At 39.4% G+C, this 14,436-nt stretch overlaps 1 protein-coding gene across 6 annotated transcripts in view; it reads right to left on the bottom strand.

Moving 5' to 3' along the window:
• Positions 1-14,436, bottom strand: part of DCAF5 (DDB1 and CUL4 associated factor 5) — a 108,396-nt gene that overhangs the window by 65,395 nt on the left and 28,565 nt on the right. For 4 of the 6 annotated variants that reach the window (XM_003901967.3, XM_009211818.4, XM_017961272.3 and 1 more), the window contains exons 2-5: positions 9,666-9,809; positions 6,708-6,744; positions 5,355-5,494; positions 3,594-3,723 (exon numbers count right to left, since the gene is read on the bottom strand). In XM_003901967.3, the coding sequence (XP_003902016.1) occupies positions 3,594-3,723; positions 5,355-5,494; positions 6,708-6,744; positions 9,666-9,809 (451 nt within the window). The remainder of the gene's footprint in view (positions 1-3,593; positions 3,724-5,354; positions 5,495-6,707; positions 6,745-9,665; positions 9,810-14,436) is intronic. The other 2 variants (XM_009211814.2, XM_009211817.3) reach the window with 1 other exon arrangement.

The following is a 14,436-nucleotide window of genomic DNA, read 5'->3' as shown; positions in this document are numbered from 1 at the left end:
GGTCAATACCCAGAGGGCAAGTAATGCTTAATAAATGTTAGTTATTAGTTATTATTATGAGACACCAAGTGGTGAAGTAACTTATTCAAGATCACATGCCTATTAAGGTGTACTACCTGGATTTGTACCCAGGAAGTATGGCTTCAGAGCCTATTCTTCCTATACTAAAGGCAGCTCTTCTGCCTCCCCTTACCTCACTGGGCTAGTTTCTTATTCTTAATCTGTACAATGAGGAAGTCAGATCATATTATAATTAAAGTCTTCTTTAGAGCTGACTTTTTTTTTTCCTGCCAGCCAGCCCTCTAATCAGCTTATTTCAGGGCAGCAGTGGGACAAAAGTGACTCTGCTCCTATACCTTCAGGCTACCAAGTGGAGAGGTATAGTGTAGGCTTGGGGTAAGCCAGGGAAATCATTCAAACGTTGACTAATACGTAGATTAAGCCAGGAAGGAGAAGGTGTTCAGGGTGAGACCCTCATCACTGCTCCAAGGAGATTATCTGTTTCTAGGACAGCAGGCCCTGATTCACCCACATGCCCATGCAATTACAAGCTAGAAGTCATCTAAAATCCTGATAAGGAACCACAACAGGTTTAAAATCTAGGGTAATGAGAACACCAAGCAATCTTACCCTTTTGGAGTCAAGGGTCTCTATGAGAACTTGGTAAAAGCTTTCTACCATCCCTAGAGAAAATATGACGTGTGTTCACTCAGATACATAAGCCACACAATTTTACCTGCAGTTGTAAGAGATTCACAAATTCCTTAAAATCTCTCCCTACACTTGAAGTATCCCTGAAAAATTCTATCATGTTCCAGGCTTGTCCTCCCAACAGATACAGAGTTGCCCCAAAATCTAGGTTGGCGTTTCTAGGCAGTAGTGCTCAAGAGACAAATCATCTATTGCAATTCAGCATAACTAATCCTACATGGAAAAGAAAAAGGGCGCTCTCTTCCCCCAGACCAACTTGTACTGGAGGAATTCTAACAGAAAAGATCTGTAATTTCATCCCCAAACTCCAGTGGATGCAAAGTTAAGAAGAGTTCCAAAGATATTTCATGCCCCTTTTCTGCCTGACACCCATAAAACCTTGTAGAACCTTAGAAGAGTTGAAATAAATGCAATAACATCCTAGTCCCCATGGCACTATGCTCCTTCTTTTATTCCAAAAAGAAATTAGTCACGATTGCCAATTAGCCTTACCAGGCAACTTTTCTCCCACATGGACTCTGAAAACTGTAGGTTATCAAAGAAACTATAAAACCTTACCCATAATTGAAGAACTCAAAACAAGGTATCATTTTCCCCCATAATACTAGCAGTAGTTCAAGTGTTGGTGAAGGTCTGGAGACGCATGCAATCTCATACACAGCTGGTAGATTTGTAAGTCAGTGCAGCCTTTGGTGGTGGCGCTACAAGTTGACAGTTTTTATCAAAAATTTAAAAACATGCATCCTTTGATGCAGCAAGTCCGTACAGATATTTTTGCAAAAGTAGGGCAAGATAGACATACAACCAGGTTAAATGTAACATTGTTTATAATGACCAAAAGCTGGAAACAAGAAGTCCTCCTGGTTGTTGGGTACATCATATAAATTGAATGCCATATAGGCATTAAAAGAAGGGGCTAGATCTGTTAGTATTGGTATGAAAAAAGGCTCCAAAACATATTGTTAATTTAAAAAAGAAATCGAGAACAGTGAGTATTACTACATGCTTCCTTCTGTCTCAAATTTTTTAAAGGATGCATATGCATAGTAGTATACATATTATATTAAGTTCTGGAAAGATAAACTGTTTACTGTAGTTACCTCTGGAGTGACTACAGACACTAGAAAGGAGTAGAACTGTACTGACAGACAAACATTTTAAAAACATACAAGTGTCAGGGATAATCTGGAGATGATTTTGTTTTTATTTTTTTCTGCATAAAAACCCCAAACCAATAAATGTCACTGTAAAAATAAAATAATCATCATCACTTACAATTCTTTTAACAAGAAAGAAACTATATTTATTAGTGAGGAGACAAGTGGAAAGCAGAGGAGGGCCCATATAATGCACAGTAAGAAACTGGTGGAAGAGAATGGGAGAGAATTGGGAGAATTAAAATATCCACACACTCCTCCTCTCTCAAGACACTGCAGACACCATGAATTACTCAAGCTTTCCACTGGAGATGAATAGCTCAGTGCCCTACTCCAGTTGCCAGCTATTCACTGCAATTTTAAGTAGGGGAGATAGTAGGTTGGGAGAAGGCTGGCGCAGTTCGTCCAAATCCTGCCTTTCGTAATATGGATGAGGTACAACAGTTGTTCCTAAAGAGCCTGAAGTAGTAGAGAACACTGCAGCTAAATGCAATTGTCTTCTTGGCAGACAGCAAGCCTCCTAAAGTGCACAGTGCAAAAGCACATTAGGGGTCCTGCCACTACACACATTTCAATAGACTGTAAAAGCAAGAGCCAGGTGCCTATGCAAGAGGGGGCAGGAGAAATCTCTGTTGCCCTCAGGAAGCTTAGGGAGCCCTGCTCAATGCCAGGGACAACCATCCAGGCTACACGTATCTGCCACAATAGTTCCAACCATCTCTTACTGCCCCATGGAGAGAATCAGCTAGGAGTAAAAATCATCAAGGAAGATAATCTTCTGTACTTAACTATTCCTTTCATCTGAGGCCCATGAAATAAATTATAACATCACTTAGTTTCCATGATACTCTTTTGCAACACTGCTTTACGAAGTGGGAAATTACATCTATGCAGAATTTCCAGAGGAGCTAGCTAGCAATGCATGGAAGTTTTTAAATAAAGCATGGCCAGCTTTATGTACAGGTGCCATAAAAAGTAGTCCCTCCCCCATGGGACTTAAGGAACATAAAAGAGCCTGCTACTCACCCCCATTCCCACATCCTTTAATGATGCCTGAGATTCCCCTATTAGTGATTCATGCCATCATTCAGGATTGTCTTAAGTATGCTCTTTTCATAGTGCCATGTGGAGGAACACATGAGGTTGTGAACACCACAGTGCAATGGCTCTCAACCTTTTGTTGTTGTCACTATAAAGGTCATTAGTCCTTTTGATAAACAGAAAATGCACTTATTTGAAAATATAATATATAATTTTCATATAATTTTGGCAGTTCTGTATTTTTTAAGCCCTCTTAGGGATCCCCTCCAACCTAGGCTTAAGAACCTCTGGCTCAGCAGCAACAAGTTTGGCAAATCTCCACCTCCACCTCCTCCCCTCCACCCACCCCACACCAAGAGCTCCTATGCATCTGGGGAACACTGGGCCTGAAGAGAGAAGGCAATATTAAAGGGATGCTCTGACTACTTCAGATAATTGCCTAAAACTGACCCTGTCTACAGTCCAGATTACTGTTTATGATTCCTCCTCAGCAAGGAGTATGGATTTTTCACTGTCTATTCCTCGGAAACAGGCTCTCCTGGCTTGAGACACACTATTTATCTTAAGAAACGCCCAGCAGAGATAACTGCCAAAGAGGTCCTTACAACACTTACTGGCTGGTCACATGACCTGAGAAATGAGGCAGGGGAAAGTTTTAACACCTTATGAATAAAGGGGACTCACCTCTGAGGTTTGCGAATGTCCCAGAGTCCCACTCCTTCCTTTGAATTGGCTGTGGCCAACAACCTGGGCTCCACAGGGTTAAACATGACACTATGAAAGGCTGATGGATAGTTTGCCAGGCAGAAGGGTTCTGTGGAAAGAAAAATTACAACCAGTTCATTCCAGGTACCTTTGGGCCACTGGCAGGCAGATAAGCAGAAATGTGAATGCAGGTCGGAGCACTATTTAATAACCACTGGTGCCCCAAAACAGTACATAATTTCACCAGTCACCCCTACTCACGAGGTCCCCATGAGTCCTATACATAGCAAGGTAAACACATTTAACCACATTTTAAGCTATAACACCCAGAAATATATATAGTAGCTATCAGATCTTGAGACAAAACAGAAATGGTTACTAAAAATGGGAAAACAAACCATTTTACAGTAAGTAAAACTGAATTCCGCAGGAGCTGAAAAAATTCACAACCAATTACTGGTAGGATTCTTATGCTTTTAATCCAATTGTATTAGTTTTAGAAATTAAAGGTTTTTAAACTGCACACAGATTTGATGAAGATAAAACAAAACACGACAAAATTAAGACATGGTGAAATAATGGTGTGGTTTTTCTCTTCTGCTTCACAATGCTCCCTAACATCTAACCAGTCTGTAATCAACTTCACCTAGAAACCCTGCATCATTTTACAAAAATTAGCAGGTTCCAAGTGAAGAAGAAACCACTTAGTTACCTAGCAGGATATACTCCTATGGGACCTGTTAGAGTAATACAAAGAAAGCACTTCTCAGTCTATGACCTCCATATGCAGTACTTCACAGGTCTTTGAGCAGGTAAAGCACTCAGTCATCTCCGCCATCAGGCAGTTCAGACTAAGGAGAATTTCACCTACCAAGCCCACAGTGACTTGACCACAGCTGCTACTTCCTGCTACCTTACCTACCCAACCCTAAAAACAAGCTTCTCTTATAGCCTGAACCTAAATAATGAGCACGGCCCAGAATGTAAAATGTTTAGAATATAAAAAAATTAAAAGACCCAGATCCTGCCAGACAAAGCAGGCAGGATAGTAAATTTAGGTACACAGCTGTGATCATTACAATCTGCACTAAAGGACAGGGTGAGTATGGCAGTGGCACTAAGGCTGGTACTAGAGGAAGGGGTCTTCTGAAGACAGGTAGAATTACAGAAATCTCTCTGTAGGAAATGAGCTGAGAAGATGCATTTCCTGAAGAACTTCAGAGAAAGTCAACAAAGCAACTTCTTCATTTTACACATCAGAGTCAAAGGGCACATTCAGAGGAGGCACTCACACAGACAATCCCCTTTAAACAGAGTTTACTTGCCATCATTTTAAGATCCTATACACAGGTAATTTGAGATTCTGTGGTTCAACAAAATAACAAGCCTGAAACTAGGATGCAGGAAAGCGGATAACACCCCCATTCTCTGTAAATAATCAAGCATAGTTCCATGTCAGCACCACAACTTCTGCTCCTTGGGGCACTAAACAGCAAGGTACAAGGGTCTGTGGAGAGCCACAGGAGGGTAGAGAAGGACTGGCAAAGGTGCCTCACTCCTGAGTACTTAGGTGGAGGATAAGGCCTCCAAAGACCTCTTATGCCCCCATGTGAGTGTTTCACATTTCCTTTCCCTTGACATCACTTGCACATAGATACTGAGGTCATAAATTGGATCTTCAATGAATCTGACACCAAACTGCTCAACACAGTCCAACAGTCTTTTGCATAGTGACCCTACCTCCATGGGGAGATTCCCGGATGTCCCAAATGAGAACCCGGCCATCATCTGAGGAACTGGCAAAAATGTTGTCATTCACTGGGCTCACAGACAAGCCATATACCGCATCTTCATGAGCAAACACGTCCAATGTCTCACTGCTGGGAGATAGAGAGCAAGACAGAGGCACACACATACACACAAGCATAGTGCAGAGTCCCAGCACTTCAGTACCGAGGGTGCCATCTTCTCCATTTCCAGGAGAAAGTCAACCCAGCTAAACCTGAAAAATATTATATTTCCTGAAAGGTAGGTAGTCAACTTTCAGGTTTAAGAAAAGGTACTATTAAGGAGTCTTTTTAGAGATTTTATAATTTTTGTGTTAAATAAGCATATTTAAAAGTGACTCAATAGCTGAGTTTAGTATTTTCATTTATTACAGAATTCTTCTGCTTGTGTACAGATTTGGAGGTCGTACTTGATTTTCCTTTTTTTTTTTTTTTTTGAGATGGAGTCTTGCTCTGTCACCCAATGTGGAGTGCAGTGGCGCAATCTCGGCTTACTGCAAGCTCCGCCTCCCAGGTTCATGGCATTCTCTGCCTCAGCCTCCCAAGTACCTGTGACTATAGGCGCCCGCCACCACACCCGGCTAATTTTTTTTTTTTTTGTATTTTTAGTAGAGACGGGGTTTCACCATGTTAGCCAGGATTGTCTCGATCTCCTGATCTTGTGATCCGCCTGCCTCAGCCTCCCAAAGTGCTGGGATTACAGGTGTGAGCCATAGCGCCCGGCCTGTACTTGATTTTCAAAGAGCAAGGGAAAGCTTTAGAGCAGCCAAGTCTGATGCCAACAGGGTGGAAGAGGGGTCCCCTAGCAATCTGATCAAGAGCATGGCTCTGACGACAGGTAGCCTAAGTTCAGGTTCTCGTCACTTGACCTTCTGTTATCTAACATGTCTGTGCCTCCGTTTCCTCATCTAGAATGGAGATCACAATAGTATCTCCTTAGAAAGTAAGTGTGAGGATTAAACAAATTAATATGTACGAAGCATTTACAATGGTGTCTGGCACATAGTAAGAACTCAATCAATATTAGCTATTACTGTTCTTAAATATTATGGTTCCTTCTCTTCTAAACTCTTGTTTTAAATTTTCATCTAAAACGTATACTTTCATGCCAACTTTCAAATCCCTTTTTCCTTTTTAAATCAAAACTTTATTTCAAACTATTGTAGGAATATATTTTAGAAAAGAACAGCTGGTTTCACGCTGTTTTCTTCAAAAAACAAAATCCAATTTTAGTCTAAAGAAATATTTGCCTCTTCATATATGAAAAACAAAGTCAATCACCTTCACATACCACCAATCTATTTACCTTTCAACATCATGGAGGATAACTTGCTCATCATTTCCTGCAAAAGAAAAAAGCAGACATTTGATCATTCCTGCAAGGTGGTCCCTGTCCACATTACAATTTAGTATTATTAAGTTTTCAGGGAAAAAATATGAACAAAGCCAATGCTAATACAAATTAGAAGTGTTAGCTAGAAAAAAGATTTATAGAAATAATTTAAGAAGGATAGGACACTCTTACAGAGAATTTTTAAAAAATAATAGCAGCCAAGTATAACATAGTAACAGTTCCCAACATGTATTATCCAGTGGATGATGTAAAAAAAACAACTGTGGCTACAGCCTGGCCAACATAGCTAGACCCTATCACTATGAAAATAAAAATTAAAAAATTAGCCAGGTGGTGGCACACCCTTGAAGTCCCAGCTACTAGGGAGGCTGAGGTGGGGGAAATCGCTTGAGGCCAGGAGTTCAAGGCTGCAGTGAGCTATGATCGCACTCCAGCCTGGGCAAGAGAGAGAGACTGTCTCAAAAAAAAAAAAAAAAAAAAAATGTTGGGGAAACACCACAAAACAAAACTGTGGCCATCAAGGAAAACACTAAATGATCATTGGCAAATTAATTCACTAGCTTTTTTTTTTTCAGCAGAACACTCACTAATTATGAGACCTGCAATAAAATCTTTAACATTTCTATGACCCAGCTTTGGAACCTACAGAATAGTAATAATAACATCACAGAGTAATTGTGAGCGTAAGAGTACAACTGTAAAAGCATTCAGAATAGGGCTGAGCGCTTAATAAGCCCCCAATAAATGTTTGCTAATATTTCTATCCTCATGCTCTTTTAAAAATTTTTTTCTTTCTTTTGAGACAGGATCTTGCTCTGTTGCCCAGGCTGGAGTGCAGTGGTGCAATCATGGTTCACTGCAGTCTTGACCTCCTGTGCTCAAGCAATCTTCCCACTTCAGCCTCCCTAGTAGCTGGGACTACAGACATGTGTCACTATGCTTGGCTAATTAAAAAAAAAAAAAATTTTTTTTTGTAGAGATCTAACACGTTTGGGTCTAACTATGTTGCCCAGGCTGGTCTCAAACTCCTGGATTCAAGCAGTCCTCCTGCCTTGGCCTTTCAAAGTGCTGGGATTATTACAAGTGTGAGCCACCATACCTAGCCACATCATCTTTCACAGCATTAAAACTTGATGACTGTGATTCCAAATGATGTGAAAGTTTTAATCTTGTATTTCTCCTTATTCTATCAAAGGATATAAATTATATTCATGATATGTGTAGTCCTGCCTTCAAATGGTTTGTATAGCAAAAAAATTAAAACCTGAATATAAAAAGACAAAACATAAAAAAAGCCCCACTCTATGCTAAAATGCACAACCAACAGTCACTTAAATAGAAAGCAAAAGTAGCAGTAAAGATATGGCCCAGGGCATCTTAAACAAAGGCCTGGCTGTAAATTCTATTGTGGGTGCAAACCAATGAAATCAGTAAACCCATACTAATGCCTTCTAGATATCAGGCACAGTGCTAGGTCCTGGGTATATAAAAAGAATAGGATTCTACTCTGTCCTTGAGAACTCACAGTCCAATTGGACAAACAACTAATAGCAACAAGAGGGTTTGCTTTGTAGCAATATGATCTAGCTATGGGGTCAATTATTTCCTTCATAAGCAGGGTGAAAGTACATGGAGAAGGAGATATTTGAAGAGAAACTCAAATAACTCAAAACTCCTACCAATGAAAGGCTTAGGGGAATTGGTGGGGACTGGACAATTAAGGTGGAAGAACACCATGAACAAAAGGCATAGGACAAAATAGTACCGTGCAGTGCATTCTTCAAATGACAAATAGTTTGATGGGCTAGAGTATATAACTCAGGGAAGGGAGGTCAGGCCAGACAGATGTGGGTTTAGACTTTATTTTTTAGGCACTGTAGGCTCAATGGTTCACATGGTCCAGTCTTTATTTTTAAAAGTAAACTTGTATATGAAATGAATTCAAAGGAGGATGGACAGTGGTAACAGAAATCACAGAAAGCCATTGCAAAAAACCAGGCCAAACTAAAGGATGAATATGAGAGGCTTTCAAGATAGACCCGACAGGATTTGGTGACAGACTAGATGTGGAAATGTAAGAAAGACAGGTTTGAGGATGACTCCAAGATCATAGGTAGAATGAACCATGTGAAACTGCTACTTTTTTAAGTTGAAAATGGTTAATTGTCAGCAATTTCTTAAACTTAATAGCTTATATAATTGGGTGAATGGTAATAACTGAGAAAGAAAATCCAGCAGACAAGAAGAAATTTTCCCTCAAGGGAGGACTAATGATCTTGGTTTTAGAGCTATTTAAGTTGCTTTTGGAACACAGGTAGATATTCAGTGGGAAAATCTGCAGCTTAGAAAAGAGGTCAGAACTAGAAATGTGGGGGTGAGAAGGAGTATGGCTGATGGAAGCCATCACCAAGAGGTTGGTGTGAGCACCAGCCATTTCAATTGTACCTAACACAACACTTTTCAAACAGAAGCCATCTGTGGGTTATGACATCCATTTGAGTTATGGCCAGCATAATCTTTAAAAATGAAATAGAATAGAATAAAAAACAAAATCAGAGTATGCCACATATAGAAAGGTTAAGTATTGTTTCAAATATGTGTGTGTGTGTGTGTGTGTGTGTGTGTGTGTGTCTGTGTGGGTTTCTGTGTACCAGATGGCAATGTGAAAAGTTTTCTGCCAGAGAGAAATAAAGAAAAAGACAGGTGAAGAAAAGAAAAAAAAAAGAGAGAGAGAGAAAAGACACATACTATCCTAATAGACTGCTGTAATGCAGAAAAGACAAGCTATGAGAAACCAGTAATTCCACAGCTCAGTGAAATACAGGAAGAAAAATAAGGAGTTATTTTCACACTCTTTTCTCTAAAATCCCAACCACAGTGACGTTCCCAAGGTAGAATCTTCCTTTTTACCTCCAGAGAACACTTTAGTGTTCCCACTGTTGAAAGCCAGGCAAAAAATGTTGGAATGGTGCTCTCCTTTCAGCTGTATGGGCTTGACCCTGGAGTGGATGGCTTGTTCCATGTGCCATAGTAGAACCCGGCGGTCATCTCCTCCTTAAGAAGGAAGTAAGAATCTGTGGTTATAACAGCTGACATCGCAAGGCTGACAGATGGTTTTGCCAGCCTCGAATCCCATCCTTTCCAAAACTGCACCTCCCCAACTCCATAAGATTCACATGGAGCACAAAAACCCAGAACTCTCCCTACTTCACCATCAATAGGTACATGTTTTCTAGGCCATTCATCTTCTCCCAGGAACTGCATCTTAAGCAGACATAGAAAATGAAAGGGATAAGCACTGATATTGAGACTCCTAAAGCCACCCTGTTCCTGTCTTTCCAGAGTTGTTTAAATATTTCTTCATTTGCTACCCAGAATCCCTTCATGGAAGTCCTTTTTATTTGTTTAATAGAACCTGAGATGACTTCCATAATATTTCTAGCATAATGGTTTTCAAAGCAATCTTCTTAATGTGATCTCATTGACTGTGGGACATCATACAAATGGTAACTAAGAAATCACCTGACTCTTACAGTAATAGGATCTAGACAGAATACGGCTCAGCACAGCTCTTAACTCTGTTTAACTTTGGGTCTGGGTGGGTTGATGTTGTTTTTTTTTTTTCTCACTTTTACTTTTTACTTTTTACTTTTACTTTTCTTGCACTTTTTATAAGAAGGCTATACTATTTTCCTAATAAAAATTTAATTTACAACAGCAGCAAACCATAGCAAGCTCTATACCTCCTCTTCCCCTCCTCCATTCAATGAAAAATGCAGCCACAAATGATAGCACATCCATACAAGGGCATACTATGAAGCCATTAAGTTGTTAGATCTATATAAGAGCTAATGCAGAAAGATGTCCAAAGATACTTGTTAAGGGGGAAAATGAGGTATAAAACAGTATGTACATCAATATCCATTTGTATAAAACAAAATCTTTAAAAGCTCCATGACAGCAGGAACCTTGTCAGTTTTGTTCACTGGGAAATACCTGGCACGTAAATGAGTGTTCCAAAGAATGAGCATTGAGAGTATGCTTATAATCTTGTATCTGTGCTTGTATTTGCATAGCCCTATCTAGATGGCTATAAAAGAAGTTGTTTACAGTGCCAACTATAACTGGTAGGCTGGTGTTGGGAGACTTTTTATGGTGGTAAAATATATATACATGTAACTTACCATTTTACCCATTTTCAAGTGTACAATTCAGTGCCTTTAAGTACATTTGTGCTGTTGTACAGCCATTGCCATTATTCACCTTCAGAACTTTTTCATCACCCCAAACTGAAACTCTATACCCAACAAACAATAACTCCTCCCAGCGCCTAGTAGTCACTGTTCTGTTCTTTTCTTTTCTTTTCTTTTTTTTTGAGATGGAGTCTCGCACTGTTGCCCAGGCTGGAATATGGAGTGCAGTGGCGCAATCTTGGCTCACTGCAACCTCCACCTCCTGGGTTCAAGTGATTCTCCTGCCTCAGTCTCCCGAGTAGCTGGGATTACAGGTGCCCGCCACCACGCCCAGCTAATTTTTTGTATTTTTAATAGAGAAGGGGTTTCACTATGTTGACCGACCAGGCTGTTCTCAAACTCCTGACCTTGTGATCCACCTGCCTCGTTCCTCCCAAAGTGCTGGGATGACAGGAGCGAACCACTGCACCCGGGCAAGTAGTCACTATTCTACTTTCTGCCTCTAAGGATCTGTCTACTCTAGGAACCTCATATAAGTTGAATCACACAATATTTCTCCTCCTAGGTCTGGTTCACTCCCTTAGCATAATGTCTTCAAAGTGCATCCAGGCTGTGACATGTATCAGAATTTCTTTGCTTTCTAAGGCTGAATAGTATTCTATCGTATATATATTTGTATGCATATTTTGTTTCTCCACTAATCCATCGATGACCATTTGGGTTATTTCCATCTTTTGGCTATTGTGAATAATGTTGCTATGAACACGAGTGTACAAATAACTTTTTGAATCCCTCCTTTTAATTTGGGTATATACTATTGGAAAACTTTTATGTTTTAATTTTTACTTCATACCTTCCTATACTGCTTCACTTTTTGCCACAGCAGATTTCTTTTTATAATAAAAAAATAGAAGAAGATACAGAAGCCAAATCATACTTATTCTACTTATTCTCCTTCTCCTAGAAAGAAATTCTCCTGCCTCAGCCTCCCGAGTAGCTGGGACTACAGGCGCCCACTACCTCGCCTGGCTAGTTTTTTGTATTTTTTTAGTAGAGACGGGGTTTCACCGTGTTAGCCAGGATGGTCTCGATCTCCTGACCTCGTGATCCGCCCGTCTCAGCCTCCCAAAGTGCTGGGATTACAGGCTTGAGCCAACGCGCCTGGCCAAATTCCTTTGTTTCTTGAGTTTCTTCTTCCTTCCATTGTCAGTCCAAATCAAGTTGTATACCAGACTGATGCCCTAAGTGTGGCCCACAGTGTTCTCTTTATGATAGGCCTATTTCAACTATGAGTTCTCTGGCCTAGGATAGTATCAAAATTATGTATTTCTTACAAATTTACCACTCTGTAAAACATCAAGCTAAGGTCATGAAAATCATGGTTTGGGTTTCTGTCACTTTATTTTCATGAAAAATGAAACAAATGGTTTTCCACACTACAAACAGACTTAGGTATGGACACTTCAGTTCTCTATAGTCTTCACTCCTATGGTTTTCTCCCAACACTGAGGCTGTGAGTCAGGGACTTATCACTGCTTCTGCTACTATATTTTTTTAAGTTAAATAAATACTTCTCTATACTCATGCCTCTAGTGAAAGCAAAAAGTTAAAAGAGAGGCACACATGTTTTTTCTACTTGCTCATGTTTCTGACCTAATCTCCCTTAGCCTCAGTTTCACCAAACATAAAATGGTCATCATAATGGTTCTACCCTCATTGGTTTTATAGATGATAAAGCCAAGTACAAAAGAGTAATTTGCCAACATCACATAATAAAGTCATCGAGCTAAGATTCAAACACAAGCAGTAAAGACTCTGTAGCCCCAACTCTTAACCACTATTCTATACTGCCTTATTGAACAAAAAATGAACCATAACTGACAAAGCAAATTCATTCTGATGGACAGTTGAAGGGATTGTCCGCCTTAGTAGCATAACTCAACTGTTAAGTAAGAATAAAGGGACCCCAGGAGTAAAAACAGAAGCTGACTTAACTCCAGCAAACTGGCCCGTGGAGTAAACTGAAGGACCAGGACAGGACTGCCTGAGTTTATAAGAATTCTTGCAGCGCATGATACTGGTAATGGCTTAATATCTAGAAGATGCAAAGAATTTCTACAAATAATTCTTAAAACTCCAATAGGAAAAGAGGCAAAGAATATAACCATTCAGAAAAGGAAACCCAAATACCAAACAGATTTTATAGATCTCAAATTCTATATGTTATCAGGGAAATGTACATTATAATGTAGACAGATTCTCACAAAGTGGCACAAGGGAATGTACAAGAAAGTTCACTGAAGCACTGGTCATAATATAAAGAAAACCTATATACAACATAAATACCTAACAATTCAGGAATGGATAAATTCCACTGGAATATAAAATAGATGGAGTCTAAACACAATGGAATATTATACAGCAGTTAAAATGAACAAGAAACATGTATACAAACATGAATAAATATTGAAAACCTAATGGTAATAAAAGCAAGTTTCAAAAGGATATGAAAGGGATAATATTTAAGCATGTATTTTTAAATATCAAAAACAATACTTCATATTGTTTATGGATAAACACACATAGTAAAAGAGGCTTTTAAGTATCTGTAGTGTTTCTTTAAAAAAAATACAGAAGTGATTTTAGCAAGATTGGGAGATATAAGGTTAATATACAGAAGTTCATCACTTTCCTATATACTAGCAATGAATAAGTGGAATTTGAAATATAAAATATTTAGGTATAAATTTAACAAAGTTTTATAATATATAAGAAAAATTTTAAAACTCTGATGAACAAAATCAAAGAACTAAATAAATGGCCAGATATTCCTTTTTTTTTTTTTTTTAAGACGGAGTTTTGCTTTTTTTTTTTTTTTTTGCTCAGGCTGGAGTGCAATGGTGCAATCTCAGCTCACTGCAACTTCTGCCTCCTGGGTTCAAGCACTTCTCCTGCCTCAGCCTCCTGAGTAGCTGGGATTACAGGCACATGCCACCACGCCCGGCTAATTTTGTATTTTTAGTAGAGACAGGGTTTCACCATGTTGGCCAGGCTGGTCTCGAACTCCTGACCTCAGGTGATCTGCCCACCTAGGCCTCCCAAAATGCTGGGATTACAAGCTTGGGCCACTGTGCCCGGCCAAGGCTCAATATTTTTAAGATACCAGTTCTTCCCAACTTCATCTATGGATTCAATGCAATCCCACTTAAATTCTCAGCAAATCATTTTATGCCTATCAACAAAATGATTCTAACATTTATAGGGGAGGCAAAAGGCCCACAACAGTCAACACAATTTTGAAGAACAAAGTTGGAGGACTGACATTACCTGACTTCAGGTTACTACAAAGATACAGTAATCAAGACAGTATAATACTGTCTAACAAATACACAAATAGATCAATGGAACAAAATAGAGAGGCCAAAAATAGACCCACATAGGTATAATCAATTGATCTTTGACCACAGAGCAAAGACAAAACAATGGAG

The sequence above is a fragment of the Papio anubis genome, chromosome 7 (genome assembly GCF_008728515.1).
Source record: "Papio anubis isolate 15944 chromosome 7, Panubis1.0, whole genome shotgun sequence".
Taxonomy (NCBI): Eukaryota; Metazoa; Chordata; class Mammalia; order Primates; family Cercopithecidae; genus Papio; species Papio anubis.
Note: the sequence above shows the minus strand (reverse complement) of the source record. Positions and strands in the feature narration are given on the sequence as shown.